General features: G+C 43.6%; 1 protein-coding gene across 1 annotated transcript in view; it reads right to left on the bottom strand.

Annotated features, from left to right (window-relative positions):
• The window catches only part of PSEN1 (presenilin 1), a 49,293-nt gene that overhangs the window by 10,127 nt on the left and 16,887 nt on the right, over positions 1 to 22,279 (bottom strand). The window contains exons 3-7 of the mRNA XM_049770407.1: positions 19,990 to 20,246; positions 15,912 to 16,053; positions 8,753 to 8,820; positions 7,978 to 8,198; positions 4,458 to 4,556 (exon numbers count right to left, since the gene is read on the bottom strand). Coding sequence (XP_049626364.1) covers positions 4,458 to 4,556; positions 7,978 to 8,198; positions 8,753 to 8,820; positions 15,912 to 16,053; positions 19,990 to 20,246 — 787 coding nt within the window. The remainder of the gene's footprint in view (positions 1 to 4,457; positions 4,557 to 7,977; positions 8,199 to 8,752; positions 8,821 to 15,911; positions 16,054 to 19,989; positions 20,247 to 22,279) is intronic.

The raw sequence follows: 22,279 nt of genomic DNA, 5'->3' as shown, positions 1-22,279 counted from the left end.
ATATATGGCCTGATGTTACTATATCTCACTACCATCAATGTACCCAAAATTCTTTAAAAAATTTATTTTTGGGAATACCCACACCTGGCAGTGCTCAGAGTTACTTTTGGCTCTGCACTTAGGAATCATTCTTGGCAGGCTTGTGAGACCATAAAGATGCCAGGGATAGGGATACTATTGCTCTGGTCCCTCACATTAGTTCTGGATGGCCTCGACATCTTCCCCTTTGCCCCTTATTTGGTAAACTTAGTTTAAGGTTTAGGTCAAGTTTTGTTATCATTCGATGATGTACACTGTTGTTTTGTCTCTTTGTATCCACAGATGAGTAGGGTCATCTGGTATTTGTCCTTCTCCCTGACTTCTTTCACTTAACATCACACCCTTAAATTCTACCCTGCCTCTTGGCTGCACAATATTCCATTGTGTATATATGGTATAACTTCTTTCCTTTTTGCGGGGGGGGGGGGGGGAGGGGGGGGGTTGGGTCACACCTGGCAGGGCTCAGGACTTATTCCTGGCTCCTCACTCAGAAATCGCTCCTGGCAGGCTCAGGGGACCATATGGGATGCCAGGATTCAAATCACCATCCTTCTGCATGCAAGGCAAATGCCCTACTCCATGCTATCTCTCTGGCCCCTATCACTTCTATTTTTATTTTTTTTTGGGGGGGGGGACTCTACTGGAGGTACAGGAGACTACTGGTGGTGCTGGGGTTCAAACCAGGGCCAGCTGATGCAACGCAGGCACTTGATCCCCACCACAACTTTAGCCATTCATCTGCTATGGATTGTTTCTGTATCCCGGCTCTCATGCCATCAGGTTGGTACAAGCTCCATACCCGGAAGAAAAAAACAAAAGGTTCCGAGGACTGTTGGGAGTGGGTCCTGAGCATATGCCCACAAATAGACTCCCTGAGCACCAGTAGGTGTGGCTTCCCATCTTCCCACCAGAGATACACTAAAATAACCCAAGCAAACTACAAAAGATGCTTAGTTTTGAACAGATGAAGTATTTTGAAACTGAACATTTACTGGAGCTTTCAAACTGTAGTTGCTGTTGTAAAGTGCCAGGCAAGTGTCTAACCTATGGTACTACTGCTCTGGCACCCAAGTAATTTGGGGGTGGGGGTGGGGGTTTGGGCCACACTCGGTGACGCTCAGGGGTTATTCCTGGCTATGCGCTCAGAAATCACTCCTGGTTCGGGGGACCATATAGGATGCTGGGGATCAAACCAAGTTCATTCTGGATCTGCCATGTGCAAGCCTAATGCCCTATGGCCTTACATTCGTCCAGTCCCCAGTGTAAGTAATTTTAAACAAGATACTTAGCATCTCTGCTTTTCTTCCTTTTTTATCACCTATTTACATGTATACCCATTTTTTTAATCTTAGACTTCTGGAATAATTTAGGAGAGAAATACAAAACCAAAGAGGCCAAGGTTTCATTAAGAGCCCCACCCACCTACATGATTCACCAGGCCTTGTAATTCTGAGGCCACACAAGATTCATACAATGATAAGCCCAGAGTGATCAAAGTCAACATGAACCAGGAAGATAATACTAAATCTAAATACTAAGAATTGGAGGGACAACACCATGTGCAGTGTTTGTGCATTTCTGTATTATAAGTTTCACAAACACATACAAGTAATAACGAAGGCTTAGAAACTATTCCATTCACACTACTAAACAAATACAAAATGGCAGTATTTGTGTGTGTGTGTGTGTGTGTGTGTGTGTGTGTGAAGCAAAAGTTTTTTTTTGTTTTTGTTTTTGTTGGGCCACACCCTCAGGGGTTACTCCTGGCTGTCTGCTCAGAAATAGCTCCTTGGGGCTGGAGAGATAGCATGGAGGTAAGGCATTTGCCTTTCATGCAAGAGGTCATCGGTTCGAATCCCAGCGTCCCATATGGTCCCCCGTGCCTGCCAGGAGCAATTTCTGAGCATGGAGCCAGGAGTAACCCCTGAGCACTGCCGGGTGTGACCCAAAAACCACAAAAAAAAAAAAAAAAAAAGAAATAGCTCCTGGCAGGCCTGGGGGACCATATGGGACACCGGGATTCGAACCAACCACCTTAGGTCCTGGATTGGCTGCTTGCAAGGCAAACACGCTGTGCTATCTCTCCGGGCCCCGAAGCAAAAAGTTTTTATTGAAACCTATTTTTTTTTTTTTTTTGGTTTTTGGGCCACACCCGTTTGACGCTCAGGGGTTACTCCTGGCTATGTGCTCAGAAATCGCCCCTGGCTTGGGGGGACCATATGGGACGCCGGGGGATCGAACCGCGGTCCGTTCCTTGGTAGCACTTACAAGGCAGGCACCTTATCTCCAGCGCCACCTTCCCGGCCCCTTATTGAAACCTATTTAGAAAGATGTGAGTGGAGAGAAATACATATTCATGAGAGATTATTCAACAGAAGACATCGTCTCTCCAGAGTGAAAACAAGCAGACAAGAACCAGACTAGCAAGTAAGATATATGCTCAAAGGAGAACTCAGGCTTGAAGAACAAGCCAGGAACCATTTATTAGCTAGGTAAGAGCCACAATGCAGTCATTCATATGCCACCAAGAAAAAACTGATTTATTCTGTGTATGCCTGTGCATGTAAATGGGGAGGGGTGGTTTGAGGCCACAAAAAATGGAGTCTTAGGATTGACTCCCAGTATTTAAGGTACACCATGCTTATGCCGGGGATCAAACCTAGACCTCCTGTAGAGACAGCTATCCCTCTCTGGACCCAGTCACGATACTTAAAATCAAAATACTGGCACTGGAAAGAGAGTAAGGGATAGAAAAGGCACATGCCTTGGAAATTCTCAAACCAAGCTTGATCCTCCATCCTGAGAATGGTCACCCAAGCAACACCACGAGTGATCCCTGAGCACCACCAGTATAGTCCCACAACTTCCCAAATAAAAATTAAATTTGGGACCAGATGATAGGATATGCCTTGCATGCAGCCAACCCAGGTTCAATCCCTGGCATCCCATATAGCTCCTGAGCCTGCTAGGATTAATTTCTGTGCAGAGCCAGGAGTATCTTCTCAGTGCTCAGTGCTGCCGGGTGGATGTAGCCCCCTCCCCCCCCACAAAAAAAAAAAAAAAAAAGAAGAAAAAGAAAAACTGGCTGCGGGCTGGGATATGGTTGTGTGACAGAGCATCCATCCTGACACTGACTGGCTGCCTGCCAAGAGCAGCCCTGGTCGCCCAAACATGGGAAGCGACTCCCAAAATAGGAAATACCTTAAAATATTTTTAAATGATGGTTTTCCCAACTCATATAAGCTTCTGGTCCTTATAATTCTCTATTTTCTCACTCCCAAAAGACAGTAACCGACAAAGTTCTAGTCCTTATCATATCCATCTTTTCTATTTTTCACTTCAATCATGACTACAGTTTCAACCATCACTTCTACACAGATGTTTTGTAATCTTGTATCTCTGGTATCAATCTTCTCCAAAGTACTGGCTCTTTGTTTCTTTTCTTTTTTTCTTCTTTTCATTTCTAAATTTCTACCTAAAATTTCTATCACCAACTTAGATAAGGGTCACAGACAAAACTAACCCTATTCCTCATAATTCTTTCAGACTTAAAACTTCTTTTTTGTTTTTTTAGGGCCACACCCATTTGATACTCAGGGGTATTCCTGACTTAGCGCTCAGAAATTGCCCCTGGCTTGGGGAAATTATATGGGTCCTTCCTTGGCCAGCGCTTGCAAGGCAGACGATTTACCTCTAGCGCCACCTCTCTGGCCCAAATTTCTTTCATTAGTTTCTAAGAACTACTGGTATTACAGTTTCATCCAAGTCTTTTCTTTCATTTGCCATTATCAACATCTGATTCTGACTATCATTTTTTCACCAAATTTGTGACAAGATCTGCATATGCCTGTTTCCCAGTATCTTAGTTCTCATCTTCTAATTCATTTTACACAGTGCTGCAAGCTCACAAATACCACACTTCTGACCACATTATTCTGCTCGGGAAACTCTAAGGACGCCACAGTGATTACTGAAGAGCAAACAGGTATCGTAGTTACCCAAAGCTATTCTAGAACTTGTCTTACCTGCCTTTCTCCACACTCAACTCAATTTTGTACTCCCGTGTTAGGCAAATTGAATACTCCCAATAGACGTCTGAACTAATCTTTGTGAGGATTTGAATTTTTGGGAACGCCTCTTCAATCAGTACTTAGTGAAACCCTATATATCCTTACATAATTTGATCCAAATGTTGTTTCTTCAGAAAGTCTCCCTTGATTCCCTGGATTTTCTTTCCTTTGTATGCTTTTTATATTTTATTATTATAACTATTATTTTGTTTTTTATGCCACACCCAGCAATGCTTGAGGAACCATGTTGTGCTGGGAGCTGAACCTTGGAGGGCTAACATTCAAATTTGAGTTCCTACTGATTCTAAGTTAACTCACGTATTTCCACTGACATACCGACATACTTACAGGAGTAAATGAGGGCTGGAAACAGAGTTTCATTCCTCTCTTGAGCTGTTTCAACCAGCATACGAAGTGGGCCTTTTGGACACAAAACAGCCACTAAATCTAGAAAGAGAAAAGAAAAACATTTAAACAAAAACATAATGTCTAAACTTGTAAATTGGTGAGTAAGAGAAGACCCGTGAAAAAAGATTTAATTCCTTTCCAGCACAAAAAGAAGTCAAATGTAAAATAAACAGCAGGTAAACTGGGCGGGGAAGAAAATAATCTAAAGCAAATAAACAAAACCCATTGGGAAATGGCTCAAAGGGAAGCCCATAGATCCCCAGAACTATGTGGAACTCCCAAAAAACAAATAGTGATCCCAGTACCAAGCTGGCAATCTCCTGAACACAGCTGGATGTCGCCCAAAAACGGAGGAGGAGTTAAGAGGGGAGGAGATGGGGGCCGGAGAGATAGCATGGAGGTAAGGCATTTGCCTTTCATGCAGGAGGTCATCGGTTCGAATCCCGGCGTCCCATATGGTCCCCCGTGCCTGCCAGGAGCAATTTCTGAGCCTGGAGCCAGGAATAACCCCTGAGCACTGCCGGGTGTGACCCAAAAACCACCACCAAAAAAAAAAAAAAAGAGGGGAGGAGATGTCTGGAGAGATAGCTCACCAGAATGATCACAAAGTAGAGGGCTGGAGATGGAGAGTTCAGTGCAAAGGGCACTTGCCTTGATTGTGGGCAACTCACGTTAAGTTGTTAGCACCCCACATGGTCCTCCAAGCCATGCCAGGAGTGATCCTTGAGAGTAGAGGCAGGAGTAAGCCCGGAGTGCTGCCAGGTGTGGTCCCCGAAACAAAAAGAGGGCCAGTTTGAATCCCTGGCACCACACAATCCCTTGAGCACTGCCAGGAATAATCACTAAGCATAAATAAAGTTAGGTGCAGCCCCTAGGCATTGCAGGGTATGGGCTCCCCTCTTTATCCCCACCAAAACAAAACAAAACCTAGATGCAAAGACTGTACAATGGCAGAGCTGCAGAAGTGTGTCTCTAGGTGAAGACAGGTGGTGTTTTTTGAAAGGCGAAGGGAAAGTGAAGCCACTGGAAAGGTAAAAAGTGGAGGAATGGATTCCTTTATCTGTCTGCAATGTATTTATTGGTAGTTGACTAGAATAAACATAAAATAGCCAATTTTTCTTTGGGTGTTGGGAACTGAATACAGGATTTACAAACGCCTCTGCCATTGAGCTCCAACTCTGGACCTACAAACCGACATCTTTCATTTCTGAGGGGTAGAGGGTTTTAATGTTACGTCCAGTGGTATTCGGGGCTTCTTCCAAATTGGTGCCTGACAGGTGCTCCTGGAAATGTTCAGAGAACCATGCCATGCCAGGGATCAAATGTAGACCCGAGGTGTGCAAAGCACTCTTCTACCCTTTGAGTCACCTCCAAAAGCTCGAACTGACATTCTCAATCACACCTATGCATGCCACAGGGAATGAGAATCTTCCAAAGAATCAAGTGCTTATATAGCACATGACCTGAGGTTACGAGGAAAGCTGGGAAGTCTGTGTCTTGGAGAATTCTACGACTAGGTGCTCACACATGAGGACAGAACCAATTCAGTTATATTTCCATAAAATTTACTTTCAAGTGGAGATGATGTGTGGCCACATGTTTAGCATAAGGGAGGCCCAATCTCGATCTCTAGCACTGTTTGGTATTCTAAACAACTGAGGTTGCCAATAAAGAGTGTCCCCCTCAAAAAGAAGTCAGAATAAGGTTTTCTTTCTCTTATGTACAGGTTACCAGAAATTGAAAAAAATTTTTTTTTTGGCTTTTGATTTTTGGGTTACATCCAGCAGCGCTTAGGGGTTATACTCCTGGCTCTACGCTCAAAACCTGCTCCTGGCAAGCTCAGGGGACCATATGGGATGCAGGGATTCAAACCACTGTTTTCCTGCATGCAAGGCAAGTGCCCTACCTCCCTGCTATCTCTCTGGTGCCCAAATTTATTTTTTGACGTTTTGGGCCATAACCAGCAGCTGGTTCAGGAGCAACTCCTGGCAAAGCTTAGGGGACAACATGTGTGCCCGGCACCAAACCAGGTTAGGCCACATGCCAGGTATTTAACCCTCGTACTATCTCTCTAGCCTGCATATTGTCTCACCTAACATTTGTAAGCACTGATCAGAGATAAAAGAACATGGTGATGGCATCCATTCTATCTCTTTTCTTGTTTTGTTTTAGGCCACACCACCCAGTGACACTTGGGGTTACTCCTGGCTATGCGCTCAGAAATTGTTCCTGGCTTGGGGATCGAACTCCAGCGGTCTGTTCTAGGCTAGCACTGGCAAGGCAGATGTCTTACCGCTTGTGTCACGACTCTGTCCTCCACTCTATCTCTTAATACAGGGCTAGAGATGGTACAGTGGGTAAGGCAATTGTTTTGCAAGTGGTCAAAATGGCTGATCCCGGAAACCACCAGGAGTGATCCCTGAGCATATACCAGGAATAGGTAAGCCCTAGCATTATGGCTCTCAAACAAAACCCAAGACCCCATTATTTTCTAAGTATACGTTACTTAATTAAAAAAAAAAAGAAAGAACATTGCTTGAGGTCTTGAGAGTGTTATAACATATGTCTTGCATGCATGAGGCCCTAAGTTAAATTACTGGCACCAATGTCTCCTACCCAAGCACTGAAGCTGTTGCTGATACAACAAAACTCTAATCATTTCAGCCTGGAGACAGTATAGGGGATGAGGTGCTTGCATTATATGCAGTTAACCCTAGTTGGATTCTTGGCATCACATGCTACTGAGAGTTCAGAGTTTCCGAGGTTAAGGCACACTTAGGTGCAGCCCTGAAGGCTCCTGACAATCCTGGAGTGGCATAGGAAATCCTTGGCACTGCTAAACCCAAGCAACACTGTATCCCTAGGCCCAGCACTAAGATGTGCCAGACTAGTTGGTGGAGAATGGCCAGAAGCAGAGACAGTACCATTTGGGAGGATCCAAACTAAATAATTCACTTAAAAATTAATTTTAAAGGATTGGAGTGATAGTACAGCAAGTAAAGTGTTTTAATTGACATGGACAACCCAGGTTCAATCCCTGGCATCTCATATGGTTCTCTGAGTCCTATCAGGAGTGATCCTGGAGTACAGAGCCAGAAGTGTCTCCAGTACTCCTGGGTATGGCTCATAAACTAATGACAGAAACAACAAAAATTAAAAAAAAAAAAAAAACCTCTCGGCTGGAGCAATAGTACAAGAAGTAGGGTATTTGCCTTGCACACAGTTGACCCAGGAGCAAAACCTGCACCCCATATAGTCCCTTGAACACTCCCAGGAATAATCTCTGAGCACAGAGCCTAGAATCAGCCCTGAGCACAGCTGCATGTGGCCCCAAAACAAAAACAAAGTAAAAAAAAAAATGAGTTAAAATCTTTCTGCCCAAAAAATAGAATAGAATAGGCAGGAGAACACACCAGTGAGCTATTTCTGTGATGAACAAAAGGTCAGTCTTGGGATTTACCATATACGGAAATCACAGCCAAGATGAGCCACGCGGTCCACTCCGGGAGGTACTTGATAAATACCAGGGCCATGAGGGCACTGATCATGATGAGATACGCTTGCTGGAGTCGCAGTGGCCCTTTCCAGTGAATGGCGATCATCCCCACCACGCCAAAATTGAAGATCAGGAGCGCAACCGTAATGTAGTCCATGGCAACATTGTAAGTTTTAAATACTTCCCTGGAAAAAGAATAAGAGGCACATACATAAATAGGTGTATGTCTGATAATTTTGATTTCATCAAAACAAGCTCCAATCCTTAATCCCACATGCTTTCCCAGTAAGTGGGAGTGGATCCCAGCATGCCAGCCACCCCTCAAAGACAAGAAAAACAGTCAGTCCTTTCCAAAGATCAACTTCTGTCCTAAGGATTTTGTTCTTTTCTGGTCTGTTCTAGGAGCAACCCTAGCAGTTTGGGGGAGCCTGCAGGGGCATACCCAGAAGTGCCTGGGAGGCCAGTAATCAAACTTAGGCCTCGTGAAGTTAAGCATGCACTTCAGCCTCTCAGCTATCTCTTGGGTTCTCTCTTCAGTTTACACTCAGTAATTGTAAGCAAGGTCCAACTCGAGATTATCCACATCAATAATAACAACCTGTTTTACAAAGCTGAATGTGACCTATATATAAAACCAACACTAATTCATAAGTGTTGAATCGACAAAGTATATCATTTAAAGTGAGTTACAGAACCTAAACAGGTGAGAGAAAAGCAAACAAAATGTTTCACCACTTACCCCAAGTAAATAAATGAGAAAAAGAACAGCAACAACAAAGATGAAACAATTAGCCAGCCATGAATGACCTAGAAAAGAATCTCAATTCAATTAAGAGATCCCATACACCCCTAAACATTTTCTTCAAAAAATGATTTCTATATGCATTTACATACATGGTTTTCAAACAGAAGAACAAATAGTAGTTATTAATGTATACTTATATAAAAACATGTGATGATGGTGGAATAATTTCAAAATTATTTACAAATACCAAATTACTAATGGAAGTTAAGGTTAATAATATCTCGAAAAAAAAAAAAAACCAAACACCTAACACTTAAATGCTGGATAGAGAGTACAGAGACTGAGACACATGCATTGCATGTAGCTAACACTGGCTCAGCAAAATTACTGAAGTATAGAAATAGGTTCTGTTTATTAAATGTTAATATGAATTACTGGCTTAGTGACTTCACACTAAAAAGTCTAGACTGGGGGCCAGAGAGATAGCATGGAGGTAGTGCATTTGCCTTGGATGCAGAAGGACAGTGGTTCAAATCCCGGCATCCCATATGATCCTCCGTGCCTGTCAGGAGCAATTACTGAGTATAGAGCTCAGGAGTAACCCCTGAGCGCTGCCGGGTGTGACCCAAAAAACGAATAAATAAATAAATAGTCTAGACTGAACTTTATCAAGTCAGTAGGTAAAATAATTATTTTTATATGTATTTTTTTTTTTTTTTGGTTTTTGGGCCACACCCGGCGGTGCTCAGGGGTTACTCCTGGCTGTCTGCTCAGAAATAGCTCCTGGCAGGCACGGGGGACCATATGGGACACCGGGATTCGAACCAACCACCTTAGGTCCTGGATCGGCTGCTTGCAAGGCAAACACCGCTGTGCTATCTCTCCGGGCCCTTTATATGTATTTTTTTTTGGGGGGGGCCACACCCTGTGACGCTCAGGGATTACTCCTGGCTATGCGCTCAGAAGTTGCTCCTGGCTTCTTGGGGGACCATATGGGACGCCGGGGGATCGAACCGCGGTCCGTCCTAGGCTAGCGCAGGCAAGGCAGGCACCTTACCTCCAGCGCCACCGCCCGGCCCCCCTTTATATGTATTTTACTAGAGGAAATAGACATCTTTTTTTCAGGAGTAATTCCTGAGCATCACTAAGTATGACAACTGAAGAACAACAAAAATTTACAAAACTATGGGGTCACCAGAGAGAGGGAAGCAGGTAGGGGTAGGGCTTTGCTGACTTAGATTTGATATCAGGCACCCCAAATGGTCCCCTGAGCACAGTCAGGAATGATCTTTGAACACAGAGAGAGGAATAAACCCTGAATTCTGCTGGGTTTTACAGCTTTGTAATCGCCAAAAAACAAAAAACAAAAGCAGTTAAAAAAGAAATTAAAAAAAAAAAGAAATTACAAGACCTTAATAAAATTAATACATGATAATGCCTTTTTCCATTTCTACCTTTTAGTGGTCTTTCTGGTCTTTCAGTTTTGACATTGCTCAACCAACAGGCAGCAAGTCCTGAAGGTTTACTTCTAAACAGGTTCTAGCAAGTTTTGGAATTTCTGACTCAAAAGCTCATTTATTTTTTATAATAGGAATCAAAGTAAACAGCTTACTTGTGTGTAGAACTGGCTGTGCTTGCTAAGAATTGAACATTAAAATTAACATTGCTGTTAATGAGCTTAATTAAGTATGGGAATATGGCTGAGGATATTTTAAGTTTAAACATTTTAGACTACCTTGAAGAAAACATATCCAAAAGATGCAAGAGGCCAGAGAGACAGCATAGCAGTAGGGTGTTGACATGCTAAGGACCGGGTTTGATTTCCAGCATCTCATATGGTTCCCAGAGCCTGCCAGGAGTGATATCTGAGGGCAGAGCCAGGAGTAATCCTTGGGCCCAAAAACCAAACAAAACAAAAGGCAAGCAAGGAAGTCATCAGATATCTATCTATCAAGCATATTGGAAGTGAGGAGAAGTGAAGCACAGTTCATCTTCTCTCAACTAAATATAACAATGAAGCCAAACCTGAAAACAAACCTGAAAACTAGAGATTCTAGTAGGGAACTCTCAAGACCAGCAATGAATTTTCCAAACTCTATCTCCTCTTGGGAATTACCCTCTCCTTACCATAGCTCAGGGAAGGTGCATTAGCAAGATAAAGACAGCTCCATAAAAAAAAAAAAAAAAGACAGCTCCATTGGCTGGAGCGGTGGCACAAGTGGTAAGGCCTTGCATGTGCTAGCTTAGGACGAACTACAGTTCAATCCCCTGGCATCCTATATGGTCCCCCAAGCTAGGAGCAATTTCTAAGCGCATAGCTAGGGGTAACCCCTGGGCGTCACTGGGTGTGGACCCCCACCCCCAAATAAAAAAGACAGCTCCAGGAGCAAGTATGGGTCTGGCTAGAGAAAGGCAGCCTTGCCTAGAAGAATCCAGGTTTGATCCTGGGACTGCATGGTTCCCTAAGGAGAGCAACCCCTAAGCAGAGTCTCAAAAGTACTGCCAGCTGTCACCCCAAATCTAAAACTCGCCAAAAACCAAAGAGAATGAAAATCTCCCCTTCTTTTATTTTTTTCATTTTCCCATTGTATTATGCCAGCCACCAAACAGTTCTGTGGTGATGGTGATGACATGAATCAAAAATTCAATGACTTCCTCCCCGCTTGGAGAATTGTAGTTCTTGTTCAAGGGGAATATGGCTTATTTCTCTGTTCTCCCATCCCTTGACTTTGCTGCTGGAAAACAAAGGTCAGTCCTCTGGTTGGAGAAATTAAAACAGAATTCAAAAAGAACCAGAAAGGACTCAGAGATCTCAGAAAGAAAGCAGCTCAGGAAAGTAACTTTGGGTTATTTTCCTTCATAAGGTTGTTATGAACTTATGAGCCCCAAGATGTGCAGGGAGGTGTATTTATCACCCTGATAAAGTTACCTATAATCCAGTTAAAAACCACAAAGTGAGTCTAATGAAGCATGGAAACATAACTCATGGGTAAACTTAGAACAGACAAAATGTTCATGGAAAGAAATAAGGAAATGTAAAAGAGAAGCTGGACAGGTAGAACAATAGGCAGGGCTCTAGCCTTCCTGTTACCTTTCGCTAGCAGTGACCCCTGACCACAGAACCAGGAGTAAGTCCTAAGCACCGCTGGTGGTGACACCCCACCCTACCCCCGCCAAAATAAATGTAAATGAGATTTGAGCAAATTTAAACAGAAGGCTCCTTCCTAGCGAGAGTGTATTCACAGCATTTGCTCTTTGAGTGTCCAAGTGTTGATGCAGATCTTTTTCTCCTTCCACAATTCGAATGTTACACTTAGGCCACTACTTCTATCCACTAAAACATTCAATAAGCAAGGGTCAACTATAATTTTATAATCTGCAAATATAAAAACTAGCATCAACCACATGCAAATTAAGAGTTTTATTAGGGCCCGAAGAGACAGTACAGCGGCATTTGCCTTGCAAGCAGCCAATCCAGGACCAAAGGTGGTTGGTTGGTTGGAATCCCGGTGTCTCATATGGTCCCCCGTGCCTGCCAGGAGCTATTTCTGAGCAGACAGCCAGGAGTGACCCCTGAGCACTGCCAGGTGTGGCCCAAAAACCAAAAAAAAAAAAAAAAAAAAAAAAGTTTTATTAGTGGGGCCAGAGAGATAGCACAGCGGTGTTTGCCTTGCAAGCAGCCGATCCAGGACCCAAGATTCTTGGTTCAAATCCCGGCGTCCCATATGGTCCTCATGCCTGCCAGGAGCTATTTCTGAGCAGATAGCCAGGAGTAACTTCTGAGCACCGCCGGGTGTGGCCTCCCCCTCAAAAAAAAAGTTTTGTTAATTTTGGGGACACAATGGACTGTGTTTAGGGCTTACTCTCGACTCTGAATTCAGAAATCACTCCTGGCAGATTTGTGGGACCAGCTGGGATGCCAGGGATGGAATCTGGGTTAGTCACTTGCAAGACAAGTGCTTAGCTCTCTGCACTTTTGCCCCTGCCCAAGGTATTTTGTTTTTCATATGAACATTAGATTTCCAGGACCTGAGAAAATACAGCTAGAATGTGCTTGCCTTACTGGAGCCAAGTATAAACTAATACTCAAAAAAATTTTTTTTTGGTTTTTCAGGCCACACCTGTTTGATGCTCAGGGGTTACTCCTGGCTAAGCGCTCAGAAATTGCCCCTGGCTTGGGGGGACAATATGGGATGCTGGGGGATGGAACTGCGGTCCTTCCTTGGCTAGCACTTGCAAGGCAGACACCTTACCTCTAGGGCCACCTCGCTGGCCCCTAATACTCAAATTTTGAAAAAGGAATTTTGCATATAAATATAGGAAATTAGGGGCCAGTAGTGTGGAGTGGTAAGGTGTCTGCCTTGCTGGCACTAGCCCAGGATGGACCGTGGTTCAATCCCCCGGCATCCCAAGCCAGGAGTGATTTCTTTTTTTCGTTTTGAGGTCACACCTGGCAGCACTCAGGGGTTACTCCTGGTCCTGTGCTCAGAAATTGCTCCTGGCAGGCTCGGGATGCCGGGATTTGCAAGGCAAACGCCCTACCTGACAAAATTTAACAAGAAGAAAACCTAACCCCATCAAACAATGGGGAGAAATGAACAGACAACTCCTCAAAGAAGAAATACAAATGGCCAAAAGCACATGAAAAAATGCTCCACATCACTAATCATTAGGGGGATGCAAATCAAAACAACGAGGTGCCTTCTCACACCAAAGAGACTGGCACACATCACAAAAACAAGAACAGTACGTGCTGGTGGGGATGTAAAGAGAAAGGAACTTGGGCCTGGAGAGATAGCACAGTGGCGTTTGCCTTGCAAGCAGCCAATCCAGGACCAAAGGTGGTTGGTTCGAATCCCGGTGTCCCATATGGTCCCCCGTGCCTGCCAGGAGCTATTTCTGAGCAGACAGCCAGGAGTAACCCCTGAGCATCGCCGGGTGTGGCCCAAAAACCAAAAACCAAAAACCAAAAACAAAAAAAAAAAAAAGAGAGAGAAAGGAACTCTCATTCATTACTGGTAGGAATGCCATCTATTTCAGCCTTTCTGGAAAACAATATGGAGATTTCTCAAAAAAAAAAAAAAATGGAAATTGAGCTCCCATATGATCCAGTAATACCTCTTAGGGATATACCCTATGATCACAAAAACACAATACAAAAATGCCCTCTGAACGCCTATAGTCATTGCAGCACTATTTACAGCCAGAACCTGGAAACAATCCAGATGCCCAACAACAGAAGAATGGTGAAAGAAATTATAGTACATATACACAATGGAATACTATGCAGCTGCCAGACATGGAAACTTTTATGTTGAGTGAAATAAGTCAGAGGGAGAGAGATACACACAGAATAGTCTCAGTGATCTATGGGTTTTAAGGAAAAACAAAAGACATTAGAGTAAAGCCCAGAGACAACAGAGATGAGGGCTGGAAGGACTGACTCTCGATGTGAAGCTCACCACATGGAGTGGTGAGTTTAGTTAGATATTATACTATGATGGCAATGTTAATGAGTGAGTGAAGTAGAATAAATGCCTTTCTTGAATACAGGCAGGGATGGAGTAGAGAAAGTAGGAGATGGGGGTGGAAATGTTGCACTGGTGAAGGGTGTGTGTGTTCTTTTTATGACTGAAACCCAACTATAATCATGTATGTAATCATGGTGCTTAAATAAAAAAAAAATTATAGAAATAGGGGGCCTGATTGATAGCACAGCGGGTAGAGTGTTTGCCTTGCAAGCGGCTGACCAGGGTTCAATCCTGGCATCCCATATGGTCCCCGGAGCCTGCCAGGAGTGACTTCGGAGCACAGAGCCAGGAGTAATCCAAGCACTGCTGGGTATGGTCCAAAACCAAAACAAACAAAAACAGAAACAAAAAAAAAGAATTATGGGAATAATTGTTATTTGTGAATGGAAGAAATCACAATGACCTTAGGATATATCCATTTGGAATGTCATAAATATATAACGCAAATCAATGTTAAAATCACTGTGATTTTATACTCATTTTTTTTGTTGTTGTTGAGCTTTATTTTATCACTAGATAAAGCTCTTCAAAAATTAGCTAAGTTCTGGGCCCGGAGAGATTGCACAGCAGCATCTGCCTTGCAAGCAGCCAATCCAGGACCAAAGGTGGTTGGTTCGAATCCCGGTGTCCCATATGGTCCCCCGTGCCTGCCAGGAGCTATTTCTGAGCAAACAGCCAGGAGTAACCCCTGAGCAACGCCGGGTGTGGCCCCAAAACCACACACACACACACAAAAAAAAGCTAAGTTCTAGGGCACCGCACTTCTGATTTTATACTCATTTTTATTGGTGTTGGAGAGACTTTCAGCAGATAGGGTGCCTGCTTTGTATGGGGCAGACAGTCAGACAGCGTTTGATCCCTGGCACTCCATGTCATCCCTGAGGAGCTCTAAGAGTGATTCCTGAGAGCCAGGAGTAATCCTCAAGAATAAACAAAACAAATATGTGGTCGGAGAGATAGCACAGCAGTAGGGTGTTTGCCTGGCACACAGCCAATCCAAGACAGATGGGAGTTCGAATACTGGCATCCCATATGGTGCCCTGTGCCTGTGAGGAGCAATTTCTGAGCGCAAAGCCAGGAGTAACCCCTGTGCGCTGCTGGTTGTGACCCCAAAACAAAACAAAACAACAACAACAAAAAAAGAAAAACAAATAAGCCTTAAAATCATTTAAATCTTATGCTGTCCGGGCCATTTTCTGGCAAATTGGGAACCTGCTCAGCTTGTTTTCTCTCTATCTGAACCAGGAGCAGGCTTCCTCCTTTTTGTTTCTGTTTTAATCTTTGCAGGGTGATATACACACCTGCACATTTTGAGCCATACACAGTTGTGCTCAGGGAGCATTCCTGGAGTGCTCAGCAGAGTGACCACATATGGTAACTGTGGTTCGAGGGATCAAACTGCAGTTGTCTACATGCAAGGCACTTAATCACCTTATTCCATACTATCTCTCTGGCTCCTCCTTTCTGATGTAAATATGTTATACAATGAGTTTATGGGTGAGAGAAAATTCCCAGAACATAGCACCTTCTGCTTTTCTAGAACAAGTAAGTTATGTGCTTATTTAAACACCCAATCATGAAAAGAACGTGGCAGACAGCAGAGCCCTGTGTCACATGCTCACCTTGTAGCACCTGTATTTATATAGAACCACCAGGAGAATAGTCATGACAACAATGACACTGATCATGATAATAGCATTCAGAATTGAGTTCAGGGCTCGCTGACCCACTGTCTCCGTGTCCTCTGTGAATGGGGTGTAGATTCTGCAATGAAACAAAATACAAAAACTCATGCAAGTGTGAATGAAACTCACAAATAAAATACTCCTTCCCTCTAACACCCTAGCTCCTTAATTTAACTGATATCTCACAGCTTGAGGTTTCCTATGTCATCAATCAAAACTTTTTTTGGCTTCACCAGGCTGTGCTTTGGGACAAAACACATGCAAGGCAAGTGCCTTAATACTTGAGCTATCTCTCCAACCCTGTAATCGAGACTTTTATTTATGAAAAATAAATATATGGAGAGGCAGACTTATGTGCAAACCAGCTGATACTGGCGCCATCTAGTGGTTGCTTTCTGCAGTGTTTGAGTTATTAAAGAAACAAACAACATTGGCTACAAATGAGGCAAAGAATAGTTATAATTATTCTTTATTCTGGGAAGTGATTTCAACTGAAGTTGATGAGATAACACATTCACCTTCCCCTTGTTTCTTAATCACATATTAAACACTTCTATCCCAGTACCAGAAATTAACTACTATTGATTCTTTTACAGTAAAAAGTAGCTACGGGACTAAGTAATGGCCAATGATTTAAAAGCTGATGATGTACTGGACCTGAGAGAGAGTAGGTGTTAAGATGTCTGCCTTGTATTAGTGACCCTGGTTTAAGCCTCAGTCCTTATTGTTCCTACGAGGAATTAGCCCCAGCACCACCAGACGTGGCCCCCAAAAGAACAAAACAAAAAAGAGATGAATCTAACTATGAGTGTATCTAGATATTTATCTTAAGAAAGAAGAATTCTGCTAAATTCTGCTAAGGTAAATTTTTTTTTTGTTTTTGTTTTGGGGCCACACCTGGTGGCACTCAGGAGTTACTCCTGGCTCTGTGTTCAGAAAGCACGTCCTACCTGCTGTGCTATTGCTCTGGCCCCTAAACAAGATGACTTACGTCCTTTTCTCCCACACTGCTATGTGTAGGGAAACTGATTAAAGACTGATCTTCAGTACCTAATCTGTACCCTGAAATTACTTAGAAAACAAAGGTGGAGAAAGGAGCCCGAATTCTTGAGAAGGCACAATATGACTTATTGTCAGCCCCTCCCAGGGCAAAATGCTAATATTACCTGTTGGTCAGACCAGCCCGCTCCTGGGAGGGGTCTATGGAAGGTAACAAGAGGGTTGCCTCAGGGGTGAGAAGGATGGAGAGGAAGATTCAGAGAGAGGAGTTGGCAAGATGGAGGGATAAGATAGAGGTTTAAGTTCAGGGCGGCCTATAGAGGCTGCATAAAAGGTTAGAAGCTTAGCTTAGAAGCCACACATGTTGGCTAAGGCCTTATTAATAAAAAAGCTGATGTTCTCCTGAACCTGATTGCCTGTGGATCATTTCCTAGCTGCTACACTGAACCTTCAGACCCGCGGGCTGGAAGGGGTTGCAGGCACGGGCCTGGTCCGAGCTGAAGGAGAAGGGCTTTCGTCCTCCATCTATCACCATCCACAACCATCCAGGACTCTATAATTAATATGTAATTCTACACTTACCTGTATTATTCATGGGAAAATAAACTATATATCCTTGAAACGGGTTATTTTGCTTTTATACTATGGGTCAGCAAACTTTCTAATAAAAATTATAAAAATAAAAAATTACTTATTTGGGGGGGAGGTTTGGGGCCACACCCGGTGATGCTCAGGGGTTACTCCTGGCTATGCACTCAGAAATTGCTCCTGGCTCACGGGACCATATGGGACCACAGGGGATCGAACCATGGTCTGTCCTACCTACAGCAAACTCCCTACCACTGCGCCACAGCTCCGGTCCCCTCCAAATTCTTATTTTTAAAGGGGAAGCACACCTGGCTTTATATACAGCTGTACAGCAGTGCTCGAGTAATCATAAGCACAGTTGTAATCCTAAACAAATGGTCAGGGGTGGGATTGTCCAGAGTGCTCAGGGTTTACTCCTGGCTCTGCATTCAGGAATTATTCCAGATGTAGCTATATGGGTATATGGCCATATGCGTACTAAGGATCAAACCCCAGTTGACTATGTGCAAGGCAAATGCCTTACTCCCTGTACTATCTCTCCAGCCCCACCTTAGAAAAGTATTTGGAGGGGCTGGAGTGATAGCACAGCGGTAGGGCATTTTTCATGACATACTGCTGTCCAGGGAAGAACCTGGGTTCAATCTCCAGTATTCCAAATGGTCCTCCTAGCCTGCAGGAATCATTTCTGAGTGCAGAGCCAGGAGTAATCTGTCACTGGGTGTGACCTACCTAAAACACAAATAAAAAAAAGCCCCATAGAGAAGTGATTTCAAATGTGGTCATCACCCACAGTTTAAGAAGTTATGGTTTGGGCCCGGAGAGATAGCACAGCGGCGTTTGCCTTGCAAGCAGCCGATCCAGGACCTAAGGTGGTTGGTTTGAATCCCGGTGTCCCATATGGTCCCCCGTGCCTGCCAGGAGCTATTTCTAGCAGACAGCCAGGAGAAACCCCTGAGCACTGCCGGGTGTGGCCCAAAAACCAAAAAAAAAAAAAAAAGAAGTTATGGTTTAGGGGCTATAGCTATAGTTTACAACGGGGAGGGCGTTTGTCTGTCTAGCTCACATCTGACCTGGTTTCGATCCCCAGAATCCCAAATGGTGCTCTGAGTACCATCAGGAATGGTACCAATCAGAGCTAGGAGTAAAACCTGAGCACCACTTGGTGTGACCAAAAACCAAAAAAAGAAGTTAAAGGGCTGGAGTGATGCACAGCGTAGGGTGTTTGCCTTGCATGCTGCTGACCCAGGACGAACCCAGGTTCAATTGCTGGAATCCCATATGGTTCCCTGTTCCTTCGAGGAGCAATTTCTGAGCGCAGAACCAGGAGTAACCAACCCCTGAGCGTCACTGGGTGTGAACCCCATTCAAAAAAAAAAAAGTTATGGTCTAGAGACATCTTACATTAAATTTTCTTCCTTTTCACTTTTTTGCTGTGCATTTATTACACATCTGACCCTGGAAAGTGTGCTCATAGCACTGCAATGAAAGATCAGACCTTAAGCTGTGCAGATAAACAGCTGCATATTGTGACGAGGAAAAAAACAAGTCACAATAAGAAATACCAAAAAAAAAAAAAAAAAAAAAAAAGAGCTAATTGTTAAGAGAATTAGAGAAATTATCTTTGAAGACTTTACATTTAAGCCAAGATGAGGAAGATGACAGAGAACTAATTCTCCAAAATCACGCAGTAAAGGACATTTCTGGTAAAGAAACAAGGAGCCAAATGGTTGAGGGGGAAAGATCATTCTTTATTTTTTGTTTTTGGTTTTTTGGGGGCCACACCTGACAGTGCTCAGGGTGCTCAGGTTTTTTGTTCATTTATTTTTTATGTGGGTCACACAAAGTGACACTCAGGTTACTCCTGGCCCTACACTCAAAAATTGCACCTGGCAGGTTTGGTGGACCATATGGGATGCTGGGGATAGAATTTAGGTCCATCCTGGGTTGGCAGTGTGCAAAGCAAATGCCCTATACTGTTGTGCTATCACTCCAGCCCCCATTCTTTATTTTGGGGGGGGGGGGAATCACACCTGATGGTGTTCAGGACCGGCTCCTGGTTCTATACTCAGAGTTCATTCCTAGCAGGCTCAGGGAGGCCATAGGTATAATGCGGATCAAATCTGGGTTGGCCATCTAAAAGGCAAGCTCAACTTGTCGCTTTGGCCCCCAAATCCAACTCATTAACCACTCAATTTCAAATAAATTCAGTTCAAGTGACAATATACAGAAATATAATCCTGTCGCTTTCATAATCTCTGCCTAAAGCATCAAGTACTGACTGATAACATTCCTTCTCTCTGGTTCTCAGAGATGAACTCTCTAGATTTCTTGACCTCTCAGCAGAGGCCTTCAAGAGGGCAGAGACAACAGGGTTACCCATGAAGAAAAAAAACTCTGACCCAGAGAACAGCAAACCCTTCATACGTACAGCTGTCCGTCCTTCCGGGTATAAAAGCTGACAGATTTGATAGTAGCCACGACAACCACCATACAAAGGGTCACAGGGACAAAGAGCATGATCACATGCTTGGCGCCATATTTTAATGTCAGCTCTTCCTCATCATCGTCTTCTTGTTCCAACACCTGCTGTGTACCACCCTGGGGTCGTCCATTAGAGACAGATTCGGGGTTGCTGCGTCTCTGCCTCTGCTGCTGTCTCTGCTCATTCTGGTCTCTAGTGTCATTCTAAAAAAGAAAAAAATTTTTTTCAGTATGTCAGGCTCTTAGAAGAATCTAGGTATTCTATAAAACAGGCAACAATTGAATCTGGGATAAATTTACAAGACCTTCATTACCTGAGTTCTACAAAGTAGAGGTATAAAAGAACCAATTTATCAGGAAAGTTTTGTTTTGAATGGCTGTTTTATACAGGCATAAAAAGGTTGAAAACAACTGTCTGAGGCAACAGTGAACTGCTGATCTGTGGACAGTACCTGGATAAATGCCAGCAGTCAAGTGTACAAAGGTTGAAACCACTGGTTAGGCTATTTACTATATTGTTCACTGAAGGAGCACAGGTCTCCCTGTTTTGGGCACAACCCAACTCATTCTTTGAGGCTTGGCTTAAAAACTGCTAACTGCATGAAATTTTTATTTGCTATGGCTACAAGTAACCTCACTTTTTAAAAAATTCATGAGGAACTTTCTATCTGTAGATTTAGGTCAGTTATATGAGGAACTCTCTTCCCTCTAGGTTTTTTGTTTGTTTTGTTTTATTTTTAGGCCACACGAGCAATGGTCAGGAGACCATATAGGATTGCCAAGGATTAAACCTGGATTGGCTGCATGCAAGGCAAACGCCCTGCCCACTCTATTATTGCTTTTGCCCATTTTCTTTCCATTATTTAGCCTTAAAATTCTGTAGTGCTCTATCAAAAATCTCTGTTGATTTCTTACAACTGCGCATATATTCTCAATTATTTAACAAAGCATTCACTGAAAAAAACATCTATTTGGTCCTTTTTTTTTTTTGCTTTTCGTGTTTGGCCTGTATCCAGTGGTGCTGGGGGTTCATGTAGTGTTTGGATTGAAACCTGGGACTCCCACATGCCAAGCATGCATTCCAGCCCTTTGAACTATCTCCCTGGCATCTCAGCTTAAAACATCTTTATAGGGGCCGGCGAGGTGGCGCTAGAAGTAAGGTGTCTGTCTTGCAAGCGCTAACCAAGGAAAGATCACGACCATGGTTCGATCCCCCGGCGTCCCATATGGTCCCCCCATGCCAGGGGCAATTTCTGAGTGCTTAGCCAGGAGTAAACCCCTGAGCATCAAACAGGTGTGGCCCGAAACAAACAAAAAGTCTTTATAGATTTTTAAAGGACAGAAAGATAGTACAGAGTTTAAGACACCTGCCTTGCATACAGCCCTGACAACAGCCATAATAATGACTCAAACCCCAACAGTATGATTCCATAAGCTTCCCCCTCCCAAGTGTGACCCTTGAAAAAGGCAGACATGCCCACTCAAAAAACACAAGACAAAGGGACAGAAGGATAGTACAGTGGGTAGGGCACTTGCCTTGCAAGCTGATGACCAGAGTTCTATCCCAGCATCCCAAATGATCCCACAAGTACAGCGAGGAGTGATTCCTGAGGGCAGAATCAGGAGTAAACCCTAAGTATCCCTGAGTGTTGCCCCCAAAACAAAACAAACAGAAAAATCCCATCTTTATAGAGAGAGGTCAATGCCCTAAACCCTATGAATTCCCACCTTGCTGTAAAGAATAAGGAAAAAGGAGCTGAAGTGATAGCGCAGTGGTAGGGCATTTGTGTTAAAAGGTGGCTGACCCAGGACGGACCTGGGATTGATCCCGGGGTCCCAGATGGTCCCCCAAAGCCAGGTGTAACCCCCGAGCATCACGGGATGTGGTCCCCGCACCAAAAAAGAATAAGGAACTAAGGAAAGGGAAGAAAGTACAGGAGGAGTTAAGGCACTTGCCTTGCAGGTGGCCAATTTTAGTTCAATCCCCAGCAATCCATGTGGCTCCTTGAGTGACTGCTGAGCAGTCAGGAATCAATTCTAAAACACCACTGAATGTGACCCCAAAACTCAAAACAAGCAGAGTAAGGGTATAATACTTGATGAATGAGAGCAAAAATGAGAACTATTGGAATCTTAATTATTTAATCCAAATACTATTAAATTACATTTTTCTTCTGGGGTTTCTCTTCCTAGTCCTCATGCTTAAATTTTTTAATTTGGGGAGGGCATGCCCAGTG

Source organism: Suncus etruscus, chromosome 3, assembly GCF_024139225.1.
Source record: "Suncus etruscus isolate mSunEtr1 chromosome 3, mSunEtr1.pri.cur, whole genome shotgun sequence".
NCBI classification, from domain to species: domain Eukaryota; kingdom Metazoa; phylum Chordata; class Mammalia; order Eulipotyphla; family Soricidae; genus Suncus; species Suncus etruscus.
This window is presented reverse-complemented; position numbering and strand designations above follow the sequence as displayed.